Source organism: Erinaceus europaeus, chromosome X, assembly GCF_950295315.1.
Source record: "Erinaceus europaeus chromosome X, mEriEur2.1, whole genome shotgun sequence".
NCBI lineage: Eukaryota > Metazoa > Chordata > Mammalia > Eulipotyphla > Erinaceidae > Erinaceus > Erinaceus europaeus.
In genome coordinates, this window is record NC_080185.1 from 41,012,092 (window position 1) to 41,028,243 (window position 16,152).

Below are 16,152 nucleotides of genomic sequence, written 5' to 3' on the forward strand. Positions count from 1 at the left end.
ATTTTGCCCTGGTTTATGGACACGTGAACATACACTGTGTCTCGGGACCTGGTCTATATCTAGGTTTGGGGACTGTATTGGGGAGTGGACCGCCTGGAATGGAATTAGAGAATACTATGAAAGGAAAGGTCTCACCCAAGTGATGAAGTTGAAGGGTTGTCATTCCACACCTGAAGTCTCTGGACACAGTCTTAAGCATGCTGGGGTGGCACTCGTTGCGTTGTTTAGGTTGCCATCAGTGGATGCAATATTATTTGATATGCATTGAGAGAAGCATGCAGGAAAGGGCCCCACCCTAAGATTCCAGGATACATAAACACCATTCCCACCACCAAAAGACTGTGTCCCATCCCACCCACCGACACCCGCTGCCCTGGGAAGCCGAATGTCCACCCTCCCCCTCACCACAGGGTTTTTATTTTGGTGCCCTGTTCATTTCTTTTTTAAGATTATCTTTATTTATTGGATAGAGATAGATAGCCAGAAATTGAGAGAGAAGGAGGTGATAGGGAGAGAGACATAGAGACACCCGCGACACTGCTTCACCACTCGTGAAGCTTTCCCCCTGCAGGTGGGGACCAGGGGCTTCAACCCGGGTCCTTGAGCATTGTAGCGTGCGCTCAACCAAGTGTGCTGCCACCTGGCCCCACCCTTTCTTCCTCTTCTTCTTTCCCCACTTCAGGTCATCTGCAGATAGTGAAGCAAATGAAAACAGAGACTTGAGGGGGCAGGAGGTGGTGCACCTGGTTAAGCGCTCACATTACAGTGCAGACAGACCTGTGTTCAAGCCCATGGTCCCCACTTGCAGGGGGAAAACTTCACAAGTGGTGAAGCAGGGCTGCAGATATCTCAGTCTCTCTCCCTCTATCTCCCCCTCCTCTTAATTGCTGGCTGTCTATCCAATAAAAAAATTTTTTTAAGTTAAAAAAAAAAAAAAGAAACGAGACTTGGGCTGGCTTGTGCAGTGAGGGATGGAAGTTGCTTCAAAGTGTTCTGAGCCACATAGGGGTCTGCAACAGTGGGGACTGCAGGCATTACAGGGTAAAATAATGAGAGATCTTATAATAGTCCAACTGTATGTGAGGGAATTATTTAAGATAATAATGCCATTATTGAGGTCATGTGATTCTTGTGTGCCATTGTAACAGAATGTTAGTCTGTACTTTTATAGTGCAGTTAAGAAGTAATAAGAGTTTATAGTCCTTTTAATAGTTTATTTTATTTTAAGGATTATTAGTAACTGTATATAGTTCTTAATGAGGATCTTCTTAAATGGGTTATTATTGTGATGCGAATTATATGTGCATTTAAGATCTTTTTTGTCTGTTGGTCTTATAGTATATGCAGAACCAGAATGTACCTGGGAATATTGAATTAACTGTGAATATCCTAACAATGGGTTATTGGCCAACATATGTCCCAATGGAAGTCCATTTACCACCAGAGGTAAGAGTTGCTATTTGTTTTGAGTAAAACACAGAGAAATACATAAAACTTCTCTCTCTCCCTTCCTCTCCTGTCCCTCTTTTTCTTTTTCTCTTGGAGGCGGGGAGGTTTGTTGTTTTACTAGAGCACTGCTCAACTCTGGTATATGGTAGTGTCGGGCTGAGCTTCACTGACGGAGACAGCTGACCTGGGACTCATGGTTGAGCTGTAGGCAGTATCTCTTTATTCACGCAGGACACAGCGCAATCTAAGCCAAGCTAAACTAAAACTAAAACTAAAAACTAAACTAAAAACGAACAGTGCTGTCCTTATATATACTTTCCAAGTATGGTATGAAGAGGATGTGACGTAGAGAGGGTGGAGAGAAAAGTGACTGGTGAAAATCAGGGTGTGACAAGGAGATGGGGCGGAGCAGGCAAGAATTCTACAACTGAACCACCAATGCCCTTGAGGGAGGGTGGTGCTTGTTAACAGTGGTTATGTAAATAGAATACAGTGGTTATGTAAATAGAATGCAGTGTTAAGCAGGGGGGATTAAACCAAATGAAACAGAAGAGGTTTTTAGAAGTAGAATTAGAAGCATACCAACATGGTAGTGCTAGGGATTGAACTTGAAACCTGGGAGCCTCAGGCATGAGAGTCTATTGCATGCATAACCATTATGCTATCTCCCCTGCCCCCCTCCTTTAATGAAGTATTAATGGTTTACAGTTGACAGTAAGATACAATAGTTGTATATGTATAACATTTCCCAGTTTTCCACATAACAGTACAGCCCCCACTAGGTCCTCCTCTGCCATCATGTTCCAGGGCCTGGAAACAACCCCCCCCCTTCCCCATCTTACTTTTGATACAATGCACCATTGTTTTTTTGTTGTTGTTTTTTGGTATTTTATTGTTGGATTTTTTTTTTTTAATAGCTGTGTTTGTTACCAGAACACTACTTAGCCTCTGATTTATGATAGTGCTGGGGAATTGAACCTGGGACTTTTGTGCTTCTGACATGAAAAGCTTTTTGCATGGTCCGGGAGGTGGCGCAGTGATAAAGCTTTGGACTCTCAAGCATGAGGTCCTGAGTTCGATCCCCGGCAGTACATGTGCCAGAGTGATGTCTGGTTCTTTTTCTCTTCTCCTATCTTTCTCGTAAATAAACAAAATCTTTAAAAAAAGCTTTTTGCACAACCATTATGTTATTTCTTCAGCCCATGTTACCTGCTTTTAGTGTTTTATTCTCATGCTTATATGATTAGAGTATAGCTAATGATGCCTAGTTTCTGAGTTCAGGGTCAGTTCCCCTAACTTTTTCATTTCTCTGGACTGCATTCATCACTCTTTGTAGGTCTCAGATTTTCTTGCCAGTATTTCAGTAAGTTGAACTGTTGTGTTAAGGACATGATTAGTTCAGGAGTAAAGTCTAGAAAGGGATTTAAGATTAGAGAAACATTGACATGCCTCCATGGAGATGATTATTCAAGGGCAGGTCTGTAGATCTTCTCCCCCAAAGGGGAGAATAAAGAAATAAGAACATGGAAGTTCTGAGGTAGAACTTTGGAAATGGCTCCCATTTGATATGTGGTAGAGGATGAAGAAGCTCTGAAGGAAACCATTGAAGGTGATTGTTACATACACACAAAGAATAGAAATGTGCTGTCGGGGACCGGGTGGTGGTGCACCTGGTTAAGTGTACACATTACAGTGTGCAAGGACCGAAGTTCAGGTCCCTGGTTCCCACCTGCAGGCAAAAGCTTCACCAGTGGTGAAGCAGTGCTGCAGATCAGTCAGTCAGAGTCAGCTTCTCTCTCTCTCTTTCTCTCTCCCCACCTTTCTATCCCCCCCTTACCTCTCAATTTCTCTCATCAAATTAAAGCTTACAGATCTTAAAAATAAATCTAAAAGGGAATGGGGACACAGAACTCTGGTGGTGGAAACTGTGGAATTGTACCCCCTGTTACCTTTTAATTTTGTAAATCAATCATTAAGTCACTAATCATGAAATGAAATGGAAAACATAAATCTAGAGAAATGAATGTGATATCAGCAATAAAGCTTTGTTTTATTTGCTGCAGATGGTAAAACTTCAGGAGATTTTCAAGACCTTTTACCTAGGTAAGCATAGTGGCAGAAAACTTCAGTGGCAGTCAACCCTTGGACACTGTGTGCTAAAAGCAGAATTTAAAGAGGTAAGTGAGCGTTCGCCAAACTCACTCAACAGTTCTTACCTTCATCTTTGATATTGAGACCTATCTCCTTAACCTAAAAGTTTAAGCTGTTTTGGAAATTTATCCTAAATATCTACATGACAGTGATAGTTTGTCAGAGTTTTGGTTATGTTTTAAGAGTGCAATCTTTTGCATTTGTCACTGCCACAAACAACAGGAATCTTCTTGTTTCTAGGAGCTATAGAATAGAATGGGTGTGGGAGTCGGGCAGTAGCGCAGTGGGCTGAGCGTAGGTGGCACAAAGTGCAAGGATCAGCTTCTGGATCCCAGTTCCAGCCCCTGGCTCCCCACCTGCAGGGGAGTCACTTCACAGACGGTGAAGTAGGTCTCTGGGTGTCTCTTTCCTCCTCTCTGTCTTCCCCTCCTCTCTCCATTTTTCTCTGTCCTATCCGACAACAATAACTACAAAAATCAAAACAAAACAAGAATAATGGGTGTTAGGAAAATAGTTCCTATATCCAATTTCAATAAATTCCTTCGGTTTTTCATGACTATTCCAAGTCAAGTTATTTGATAACGAATTTCAGATTGTGATTTCTTGCTGCTTGTGACAAATATCTGTAGTGACACATTGGGCTGACTTTCTCATTTTCATTACTTTGTTGTTCTCTTTTAATTATAAGGCATTAAAAAAGGCCTGGAGAAAGGTCACAAGTTTTTCTCCTATTTTGGGTAGGATCATTTTTAAACCCTACACTGAACATACTGGCTTTTCTGGATAATGTTAATCCGTATTTCTTTCTGGATAATGTTAATCCATATTTCTAAGTCCACTAATTGAAAAATGCTTTTCCCTTAAGAGATTAGTTATTCGATTAACTTTTTCTGTTTTTTAAAAAGATAGCTGAATGGTTAAACATGGCTGTTTTTCCAACAGGGTAAAAAGGAACTCCAGGTCTCTCTGTTTCAAACCCTGGTGCTACTGATGTTTAACGAAGGAGAGGAGTTTAGTTTAGAAGAGATCAAGCAGGCCACTGGAATAGGTTTGTGTTTAATCCTTCCATGAGCAAGCATTCTGTCAAGTGTCTGCTGTGTGCAGGTCATGATGTTAAGAACTCGGAGAATACAAAGACAAAATAAATTTCTTTCATTCGCATTCTTAGTATAACCATGGGGATGAGGAAATAAAACTTGAAACAATCCTCAAGCCAGCAAGTACCAAACTCTGGTGCTAAGAATGTGTCCAGAGTTCAACAAAGCAAGAGATCATTGTGGACTCACTCGCACAATTGGTAAAGCCTTCGTGCATGAAGGAGGAGGGTCATGAGCTGCACTTTGAGTTAGTTTTAGTTAAGCAGACGGCACAAAGAGTGTAGCATAAAAAGTAGTACAGAGTTAGGTAAGATTTGGGCAACACTGTAACTATAGCAAATGAAATTGACAGTGTAGGGTTTCAAATATGCAGTGCAGTAGAGTGTCTTATTTGTATGGCTTACCTAGAAATAATGTACAGTAGAGCAGTTGGGAAGATGAAGTGATTCCGGTCTAGAAGATATTGGGATAATTTTAACATGAAAGTAATAATGGAACCTATGTGAGATGTTTCAAAGGAAGCAACTATTAGATATATGGAGGGTGAAGAAGAAAGAATAATTAAAAGATGATTCCAGAGTTTCTTATCAGAGTAGCTTGGTGGTATCTTGGTAATATCCAATTAGCTATTGGAAAGACATAGTTTATGGGAAAGATGAATAACACTTTGGGCATATTAGAATTGATATTAAAACAGCCAGGTGTTTTTTGTTTTGTTTTTTTAAATCAGAGCACTACTCAGCTCTGGCTTATGGTGGTGTGGGGGGATTGAACCTGGGACTTTGGAGCCTCAGGCATGAGATTCTCTTTGCATAACCATTATGCTATGTACCCCCCGCCTGGAAGTATTCTTTATATGTGGGACTGAAAGAACTAAGATGTAATTCCTGAAGATTTGATAGTTTTCCACATGGAAGATAACTAAAGCCATCAGAGAAAAACTAGGGAAGAACAAAGGGGGTGGGTGGAAACATTGTACAGTACCAAGAGGAAGACATTGGTGACCTTGGGAAAATAAATTTTTCAGTAGAGGAGGGTTAGATTTTTTAAAAAATCTATAAAAAGATGGAGTATGCATTAGATGAAGGTTGACTGTAGCTGTCCGTATAGATGGACTAGTGACAACTAAGCTGCCATTTCTTCTTCAGAGGATGGAGAGCTGAGGAGAACACTGCAGTCACTGGCTTGTGGCAAGGCTCGAGTTCTGGCAAAAAATCCAAAGGGCAAAGATATTGAAGATGGTGACAAGTTCATTTGTAACGATGATTTCAAACACAAACTTTTCAGGATAAAGATCAATCAAATTCAGATGAAAGAAACGGTATTTCTTTTACATTCTTTGTTCCTAATAGATTGGCATTATGTGTGTTTGTGCTAAACATTTGCAAGATGTTTTCTCAATAATGCTAGTTATATCTGGATTTTTATTTTGGTTTAACAGTAAATCTTTACAATTTGTTTATACCATTAAATATCTTTAGGGCATGGCTGATGCCATACAGTCTAATGCTACATGGATATTATAATTAACTAGTGCTCATTGTTGGACAATTAAATCTATAACTTTTTAGTACCGTAATTAGAATTGCAGGAAACCTAAATCTTACTTTCTCTGATCTTTCCTTTATGATAAATATCTGGAAATAGAAGTTTGGGAGTCAAAACCGTATGAAAATGTAAATGTCTTTTAAGATGTTGTTACATTATATTCCAGAAATACTGGACCAATTTATACTGTCCTGTAGTTGTCTATCTTAATTCTGTCCTCAGAAACACTAAAGACCGTTTTTCTTCTATAAATCTTTGCCAACTTGCTTGGAGAAAAAAAAATCTGAATGATTTAGTAATTTTTTTGATCAGCAGTGAATTTTTGTTTCTGCCATTTAAATGTGTAAGACACTTATTAAGGAAATCAACAGATGCTGTGTTTCCTGAAACTAGTTGGTTTCATTTCCAACATGACATAATATAATACGAGAAACAGTTTGAGTGTGGGACAGAGGTCAGTATTCCAAGTTCCTGTCTTTTTCACAAATTGGCTATAGTTAGTTTAGCTAGCCTAGTGTTCCATATTTTGAGATAGAGTCAGTTTATAGATAAACTAATGTACAAAAATCTGGTCAACAATACTTGGACACATTGAAGGTTTTTTTGGGAAGAGAATAAAGATAATTATAAATCCCCAATCAGCTATCTCTGTTTGTAGACAATTCAAAGATAAATTATTTTTTCTTGTAACTCATATTGAAATTACTTCATTGGTACAGGAACAGAAAGGAGTTACATTTTAGTGTGACCATTGCCTGTACTTATAAGGTTTCTTTAACTCAGTAGACTGAAGGCATCAATAATGCCATGTCCCTTACAATCAATGTATAGTTTTCATAAGTAATCGGCTTTCAGTGCAGGTATAGTTCCTAAATGTAAAACTTTGTTGTTAGGTTGAGGAACAAGCAAGCACTACAGAACGAGTATTTCAAGATAGACAGTATCAAATTGATGCTGCCATCGTTCGAATTATGAAGATGAGAAAGACACTTAGCCACAATCTCCTTGTTTCAGAAGTGTACAATCAGTTGAAATTTCCAGTAAAAGTAAGTGCATCTGTGCTTTCATTCTATGCATATTAAATGCAAAAGAGGTTTTCAAGAAACAGACTTTTAAAATGGAGATTCAAACTATAAGATCATCTGGGGGGGGTGGTAGTGCGGTGAGTTAAGCACACATGGCACGAAGCGCAAAGACCAGCGTTAAGGATTCCAGTTCAACCCCCAGCACCCTACCTGTGGGGTGGTGGGGGGGTCACTTCACAAGCAGTGAAGCAGGTCTAGGTCTGCAGGTGTCTTATCTTTTCTCCCCCTCTCTGTCTTCTCCACCTCTCTCAATTTCTTCTGTCCTGTCCAACAACAATAGCAAGGGCAACAAAATGGGGAAAATGGCCTCCAGGAACATTGGATTCATAGTGCAGGCCCAGGGCCCCAGTGATAACCCCGGCAGCACATGTACCAGAGTGATGGCTGGTTCTTTCTCTCTCCTATCTTTCTCATTAATAAATAAACTCTTTGAAAAACTTTTAAAAAATTAAGTGAAAAGATGGTGGGGGAAGCTGTGTATCTTTTCGAAAAACTCAGTGATGGTTCTGCCAAACCTAAATCGATTGTTTAATAGATGTGTTAAAATATTAATGTCCAGCGGTCCAGGAGGTGGCAGAGTGGTAAAGCATTGGACTCTCAAGCATGAGGTCCCGAGTTCAATCCCCGGCAGCACATGTACCAGAGTGATGGCTGGTTCTTTCTCATTAATAAATTAATAAATCCTAATGTACATTTATTAATGTCCAATAATAAAGAGGTTTAGACAATATGGTGACAGACCTGATGTTTTCTAAGTTTTAGAAGATTGCAAACCTTATGATGAAACACTTGGTAGCCATATAAACCCATGGCTATTATTAGAGTTCTTAAGAACTTTGGCCTTAGGCAAAATGCTTTTTGTTTCCTCTTTTTTAAAGTGAGGATAATATTACTTCATAAGATTTATGAAGCTTGAGGTAATATGTGTCATTAAAAAAAAAAACTAGCACTGGCCTAACATGTAAAAAGGAAGTTACAAGGAAGTTATTAGTTTTGTGAAGATAGACTTTTTCTCTTCTCCAAACTGTATTCTATCTTTTCCTTGCCAAACTCTTCTCCCCTCAGGTTCTCCTCTGGCTAGAACAATCACTAATGCTAGAGAAGATCGTCACACATTGTCTGACCTGCTTGCCCTTTTTACCTAATTAAGAGAATGTCGTTTGGGGACTAGTAAAATAGCTCAGTTGAATAGTGTGCTGACTTACCGTGTGTTCTACACAGATTTGAGCCCTGACCTGCCCCTACCACATTGAAGGGATCTTTGGTGCTATGGGGTGGTGGGGGGGGTGTATGTGCCCTTTTTCCCATGTCTATCTCTTAAATCATTTTGATTTTCAAATCTTGGAAATCCTGGATAGTGGTCGAAATTTGAACCGGCTCTCAGTCTACTTTCTTTATCTCTGTTAAGTGGCCAATTTACATAATCTGAAATTACATTTCTTTTATTATAACTAGATTCAAAAAATAGTGCAATGATTGTCACTCGAGCTAATTAAGAATGCAGTCATGGACTGAGGGTAGATAGCATAGTGGTTATGCAAACAGACTCTCATGCCCGAGGCTCAATCCCCAAGTTCAATTCTCTGCACCACCATAAGCCAGAGCTGAACGGTGCTCTGATTAAAAAATAATAATAATAATAAAAAGAATGCAGTCATGCTACCTCATGTTTTTTTTTACCTGCAAGGATTCAGAAATGCAAATCACTTAATTAGGTGATCTTTTAAAAAATATATTTACTTATTATTTATTCCCTTTTGTTGCCCTTGTTTTATTGTTGTGGTTATTATTATTGTTTTCGTCATTGTTGGATAGGACAGAGAGAAATGGAGAAAGGAGGGGAAGACAGAGGGGGAGTGAAAGACACCTGCAGACCTACTTCACCGCCCTGTGAAGCGACACCCCTGCAGGTGGGGAGCCGGGGCTCAAACCAGGATCCTTACGCCAGTCCTTGGCGCTGTGCGCCACCTGCGCTTAACCACTGCACTACAGCTTGACTCCGAATTAGGAGATCTTTTACTTATCAAAGAGTTATAGTATTCTTAAAACTAGTGGTTTCCTCAGTACATTTTTAATTATGGAAATACAGCAGGGCTGGAGAGGTAGCTCACCAGGTAAGATTGCTTGCACTGTTATGCACAGGGCACAGGCTCAGGCCCTGGCACCACATGGAGGTTGCTATGGCACAGGGAGAAGCTGCAGTGCTTTGGTATATCTCATCCTTTCTGTCTCCCCCTATCTGAATGAGAAAGTGGCCTGAAGTGGTGGGATCCTGTATGTGACAGGCCCAGGTTCTGTAAAATAATAATAATAGGGGGTCGGGCGGTGGCACAGTGGGTTAAGCGCATGTGGCGCAAAGCGCAGGGACCGGCGTAAGGTTCCCGGTTCGAGCTCCCGGCTCCCCACCTGCAGGGGAGTCGCTTCACAGGCGGTGAAGCAGGTCTGCAGGTGTCTATCGTTCTCTCCCCTTCTCTGTCTTCCCCTCCTCTCTCCATTTCTCTCTGTCCTATCCAACAACGAATTGTGTCAACAAGGGCAATAATGATAACCACAACGAAGCTACAACAAGGGCAACAAAAGGGGGAAAAATGGCCTCCAGGAGTGGTGGATTCATGGTGCAGGCACTGAGCCCAGCAATAACCCTGGAGGAGGAAAAAATAATAATAATAGTAATAATAACTGTGAGAAACTGTTGCCCCAAGTAAGTTATGGCACCTTGCTCTTTTGAATTTAACTGAATGGAATAGTTGTTTCAGGGGCCAGTCATTGGCATGCCTGGTTGAGTGCACATGTTACAGCAGGTAAAGGACCCATGTTCAGAACCCCCCCTCCCGGAACCCACCTGTAGAGGGGAGGCTTCACGATCCATGAAGCAGTGTTGCAAAGATCTCTCTCTCTCTCTCTTTATTCCCTTTTTTCCTTTTTTCTTTGTGTGTGTATATATATATTTATTTTCCCATTTGTTGCCCTTGTTTATGGATCTCTCTTCCCATCTCTCTCTCTCTCTTTTTTTTTTTAGAGCACTGCTGAGCTCTGGTTTTATGGTGGTTTGGGGGATTGAACCTGGGACCTTGGGAGCCTCAGGCATGAGTCTCTTTCTGTAACCATTATGCTGTCTAGCCCCACACTCCATCTCAATTTCTCTCTGTCCTATCAGATGAAAAAAAAATAAATATTTCTAAGAATACCCACTTAAGATAGAAAATGAATATAATAGTATGAAATATATGTATAGTATAAAACATTTCTTAAACTAGTTTACTTTATTAAAGCTATATTTATTTAATGAGAAATAGTCAGCTTTCATCTGAAAAACACAGTGTCAAGACTTGAATCTATGGTCTTACACATATAAGTCCTATGCTTTACCAATGAGCCATCCCTCAGGCCACACCTGGCTTATTGTTATATTTCTCTCTTTAGAAAATAAGGAACATTTTAATATTAAGATTAAATACTCAAGTGGCCCGGGACGTGGCGCAGTGATAAAGCTTTGGACTCTCAAGCATGAGGTCCTGAGTTCGATCCCTGGCAGCACATGTGCCAGAGTGATGTCTGGTTCTCTCTCTCCTCCTATCTTTCTCATAAATAAATAAAATCTTTAATAAAAAAAAAGATTAAATACTCAAAAATAGTGACAACTGTTCTTTTGTTTGTTGGTTGATCTGTTTGGTGCAGTGCAAAGGGGATGAACCCAGGGCTTCACACACGCACACTACATTGTGCGGCCTCCCCAGACCAGCCTGTTCAGCGTTGACTGGGAATGCGGGATCGGGGGGAGGAGATACACCAAGCACAGTTCCACCATCTATGGAGCTATCCTGGTCCATGGTGCTCCTGTGTGGTTCCAGATCTTGAACCTCATGCTCTGAGCTGTCTTCTGACTGTTGTTCTTCCTTTTTTTTATATTTATTTATTTCCTTTTTGTTGCCCTTGTTGTTTTTATTGTTGTAGCTATTGTTGATGATGTCATTGTTGGATAGGACAGAGAGAAATGGAGAGAGGAGGGGAAGACAGAGGGAAAAGAGAAAGATAGACACCTGCAGACCTGCGAACCCCCTGCAGGTGGGGAGCCGGGGGCTTGAACCAGGATCCTTATGCCGGTCCATTAATGCTTTGCACCACATGCACTTAACCTGCTGCGCTACCTCCCGACTCCCTGTTCTTCCTTTTTTAAAGATGTTATTTATTGGGGCAGGCAGTAGTGTACCCAGTTATGTGCACATATTACCATGTACAGGGACCCGGGGTTCAGCCCCTACTCTTCACCTTCAGGAAGGATGTTTCACAAGCAGTGAAGTATTGTAGTTGTCTCTCTGTCTTTACCTCCTCTCAATTTCTCTCTGTCCTAATCAATAAAGTAGAGAAAAAAGGGGGGGAGTGGCCACCAGGAGCAGTAGATTTGTAGTGCCACCACTGAGCCCCAGAGATAACCAATAAATAATAAAGATGTTATTTATCTCATAGAAGATGAAGGATAAGGAGTCGGGCGGTAGCATAACGGGTTAAGCGCATACGGCACGAAGCGCAAGAACTGGCATAAGGATCCCGGTTCGAGACCCCGGCTCCCCACCTGCAGGGGAGTCGCTTCACAAGCGGTGAAGCTGGTCTGCAGGTGTCTATTTTTCTCTCCCCCTCTCTGTCTTCCCCTCCTCTCTCCATTTCTCTCTGTCCTATCCAACAACATCATCAATAACAACAACAATAACTACAACAGTAAGACAACAAGGGAAACAAACGGGAATAAATATTTTTTTAAAAAAGATGAAGGATGATAGGATTTTCACATGTGAAAGAGATGACAGGCACCACTCTAGTATTTGTGAGCATTAAAACAGGAGCCTCAGGCATGCAAATCCTATGCTGCTCTATTTTTTGTTTTAATGGAGAATTGGTAAATGGGCCTGGGCCCAGTCATTTTTTAGTTTTTCACCAAAAATTTTGCCTTCTCTTATATAGCCTGCTGATCTAAAGAAGAGGATAGAATCCTTAATTGACCGGGACTACATGGAAAGAGACAAAGAAAATCCAAATCAGTACAACTATATCGCATAAAATACCAGCATTGGAGCATTTGGTGTCATGCAGTAGCCAGTGGATAAACTAACTTGTTGATCCTGTGTTGTTTGACTTCTTTTCTACTACCGTTGACCAAATGAAACAGCGTAATGGGATAGTTGAGGTGGATTTCAGTAATTAACATGCTCATTTAAAGAAAGTAATACTTTGAGAAGAATGTTGTTGAACTCTTTGCATGTTATTTAGTATGATGTGCAGAAAACTCTTAAGAAAGTACCTGGTCTTCGTGATTCCTTTTTGGAACTAGGGAAAGAGGTCCCTTTTGGCTATTAAAAGGAGGAGGGGGGTTCTTATACACCATTAATTATTAAGCAAAAGATTTATTTGCTTAAAGTGTCACTTAAAAGATACATAAACTGCATGCAGACTTTATTTACTGTACAGAGTTCTGGATGTATTTATCAAAATAGAAAAGCCACCCTGAACTTGGTTGTTCATCCTGTTTTGTGATTTCCCTTGAAAAGGAAAATAAGTTGTTATAGCTATTGATATTTTACTAGGTAAAATTCTGTTACATTGAAAGGGATGTTTAAGAAAAAAAAATATTTGGAGACAAGTTTTCAAGTAGAGGGACAGTTGCTTACATAATCTCTTGTATATACACATCCTAATTTTTTCCATATATGACTATTGGATGTGTGTATATGACTTAGCCCTGACTTCACTGTGCTGATTAACAGGTACTTATAAAAAATAGCTGAAATAGAAAATTGCTGATCAGTTGTACTAGAAAGACATGACTAGGAGAGAACAATCCAACTCTTCATATAAAAAATATGAGCATTGCAAAGAGACCAAAACCCACATTTTGTAAATTTTTACAGGGAAAAAAATACATCAGTTATTGACAGTTCTCAACTTCATTTTGACCTTAAGTGTTGTTTGAAGAGTTTTGTATTTAATTTGGACCAATTGTTGATTGTTACAGGTTTCCTAGGATCCTATTTAACTCTACCAAAGTCAAAAGTTTCTTGGGGAAGCATCCAGGCTCTTCTCATTGTTGGTATAAGCCTTTCCTATTGTTAACCTAAATTTTTACTTAGATTTAAAGGTTCTCTTTAATTTACACATACGCCCTAGATGGAAATTTCCAGTTCTGTATGATACTGATCTTAATCCTTTCAAAATTGCTTGAAATTAAATGTTCTCACAACCACTGGGCACCTACTTTTCAGAGAACTGTCTTAGAATTTTTCATACATCGAAAGTAGCAAACATTGTTCTTCAGATTGGTAATGTGAGTAAAAAGGCTTCTCTTTACCATCAGTGGGTTTTTTGCTTCCTTGTATATTTTAAATTGCCATGTTGAAGGGACTTGGTCTTAGAGAAGTAGACATATATTTGGAATTTTCAAAAATCAGAACTGCTTTAATGCTTTTTGCAACAGTGCTTCCTTGATTATTTGGGACCAAGAGAAACAATGCCCAGGTCCTTAGCTTCAGTCAAGGAGACTTTCGGCTTTTGTGTCTGCTATTGTTTTTTTCTTGAGCTCTCAAAGACCTGTGGCAAGCTATTAAAAATTTTGCCCAGGAATTAGGGAGATAGCACCTTCAGTATACCCTAGAGGCCCCAGGTTCAATCCCCAACTCCACCTTGAAGCAGAGCAGTGCACTGGTTTTTCAAAAGTTGCCTGTTTCTAATTGTATCGACTTGTACACTGTTGTCTAATGATGTGGTACTTTGAATAACTTCCTAGTTCTTGAGCAGTCGTTGCCTATACATGCTCAGTTCCTCCCTGTGTTCCTTACATGACTCATCTGACAAGCATATAAAGCTGTTTGTTTTCCCTCTCTCTGCAATGGACCATCTGTGTCAGTGTTCGAATTCATCCCGATGGTCTCTGAAATTCCAGTAGACTTCCACAAGACTCACTAGTTACTCTTAAAGCATTTTAGGTAGATTTGGCCTTCTTAGGATACTTGGTGTCACCTTTGTTAACTTGAAAGCTGGTCCCTTCCTTTTTTTTTTGAAAACTTGATGCTGTTTCAGCTGAAAAACTGGCAAGACAGTTATTAAGCAGTTGAGGGGAACTGTTAAAGAACCTGAAGAGTAATTGCAACCAGCATTGGACAATTGGGACTTTCAGTTGTTTCTGTATCCGTTGAACTTTTGTGCTCTTTTTCCCTGTGTACGTGGTGGTTCTATTTTTCTCCAATAAAAATTTTATTTAAAAAAAGTTTCTGGAGAATATTTTTAAAATTCAGTATTATGGGCATAACTGGTTGAATGACTGTTACTATACACGGATCCTGGTGGCTCCACCTGTAGGAGCGAAGCAGGTGTCTGTCTCTCCCCCTCTCTGTCTTCCCCTCCTCTCTCCATTTCTCTCCATCCTATCTAACAACGATGGCTTTAACAACAATGAAAAACAACAAGGGCAACAAAAGGGAATTTATTTTTATTTTTTGGATAGAGACTGAAAAATTGAGAGGGGAGGGGAGATAGACACCTGCATCCCTGCTTCACTGCTTATGAAACTTCCCCTCCCTGTAGGCGGGGACCAGGACCTTGAACCTGAGTCCTTTGCACTGTAGTGTGGCCTCTTCAATTTTCTGGAGGAGTTTAAGGAGAAGCAGTGTTAATTCTTCTTGAAAGTCTTATAGAATTCATTAGTAAGTGGTCCGGGAAGTGGTGCAGTGATAAAGCTTTGGACTCTTCAAGCATGAGGTCCCAAGTTCAATCCCTGGCAGCACGTGCCAGAGTGATGTCTGGTTCTTTCTCCTGTCTTTCTCATAAATAAATAAAATCTTTAAAAAGAAAAATCAACAAAAAAGAATTCGTAAAGCCATGTGGGCCTGCTTGAACTTTTTGAATATCTTATTTTATGTAAGTTCACACTTGTCAGGTTTTGTATTTAATTTTTTTCACTTTTGTTATGGTGGATTGGTGGTGATACTATAGAATGTGAAGGGTGGGATGATATAGTAGAGTGAATGAAAGTCCCAGAAAGGTGGCTATTTATTCTCAAACGTCATATTTTAAACATTTAACAGTAAGTATCTGTATAAACATTGTTGGGTGGGGGGGTGAGTGGTGGTGTACCTGGTTGAGTGCACATTACAATGTGCAAGGACCCCGGTTCAAATCCCCGGTCCCCACCAGCAGGGAGAAAGCTTCACAAGTGGTGAAACACCTGTCTCCCTTTCTGTCTTTCCTCTCAATTTTTGACTGTCTATCCAATAAATATAATTTAAAAAAACACGTCAGGGTGTAGCGCAAAGGGTTAAGTGTAGGTGGCGCAAAACTCAAGGACCAACATAAGGATTCTGGTTCGAGCCCCCAGCTCCCCACGTGCAGGAGAGAGTCACTTCACAGGTGGTGAAGCAGGTCTTCGGGTATCTATCTATCCCCTCTCTGTCTTCCCCTTCTCTCTCCATTTCTTTCTGTCCTATCCAACAACAACAGTAATAACTACAGCAATAAAACAAGAGCAACAAAAGGGAATAAATATTAAATGACAATAAACAAGCATTGTTCTATTCAAATCCTGTAAGTCAAGTAGTTTCATAAAGATATGAAACGAGTTAATTTAGTTGAGGGAGATGGAACATTAAATACTCTTGTTTTAGGTGTGATGCTTGATCTTTTTTCTAGTAGTAAAAGTTCTGACCCAGTTCTCACAGTAAGATGTTTCTTAATTAGATCAAGCTTTTCAAAATCATTTTATTAGGAAAATAATAAAATATAAGGTAGTTGTCCCATTAATAGTTTCTTGTCTCTTTTCCGTGATAGGTGTCTGAATA

At 40.0% G+C, this 16,152-nt stretch overlaps 1 protein-coding gene across 4 annotated transcripts in view; it reads left to right on the forward strand.

Annotated features, from left to right (window-relative positions):
• Nucleotides 1-12,450, forward strand: part of CUL4B (cullin 4B) — a 51,619-nt gene extending 39,169 nt beyond the window's left edge. For all 4 annotated transcript variants that reach the window (XM_060182502.1, XM_007530362.3, XM_060182503.1 and 1 more), the window contains exons 16-21: nucleotides 1,339-1,446; nucleotides 3,513-3,626; nucleotides 4,543-4,648; nucleotides 5,846-6,018; nucleotides 7,139-7,291; nucleotides 12,290-12,450. In XM_060182502.1, the coding sequence (XP_060038485.1) occupies nucleotides 1,339-1,446; nucleotides 3,513-3,626; nucleotides 4,543-4,648; nucleotides 5,846-6,018; nucleotides 7,139-7,291; nucleotides 12,290-12,385 (750 nt within the window). In that variant the 3' untranslated portion in view covers nucleotides 12,386-12,450. The remainder of the gene's footprint in view (nucleotides 1-1,338; nucleotides 1,447-3,512; nucleotides 3,627-4,542; nucleotides 4,649-5,845; nucleotides 6,019-7,138; nucleotides 7,292-12,289) is intronic.
• The last annotated feature ends 3,702 nt before the right edge of the window (nucleotides 12,451-16,152 follow it).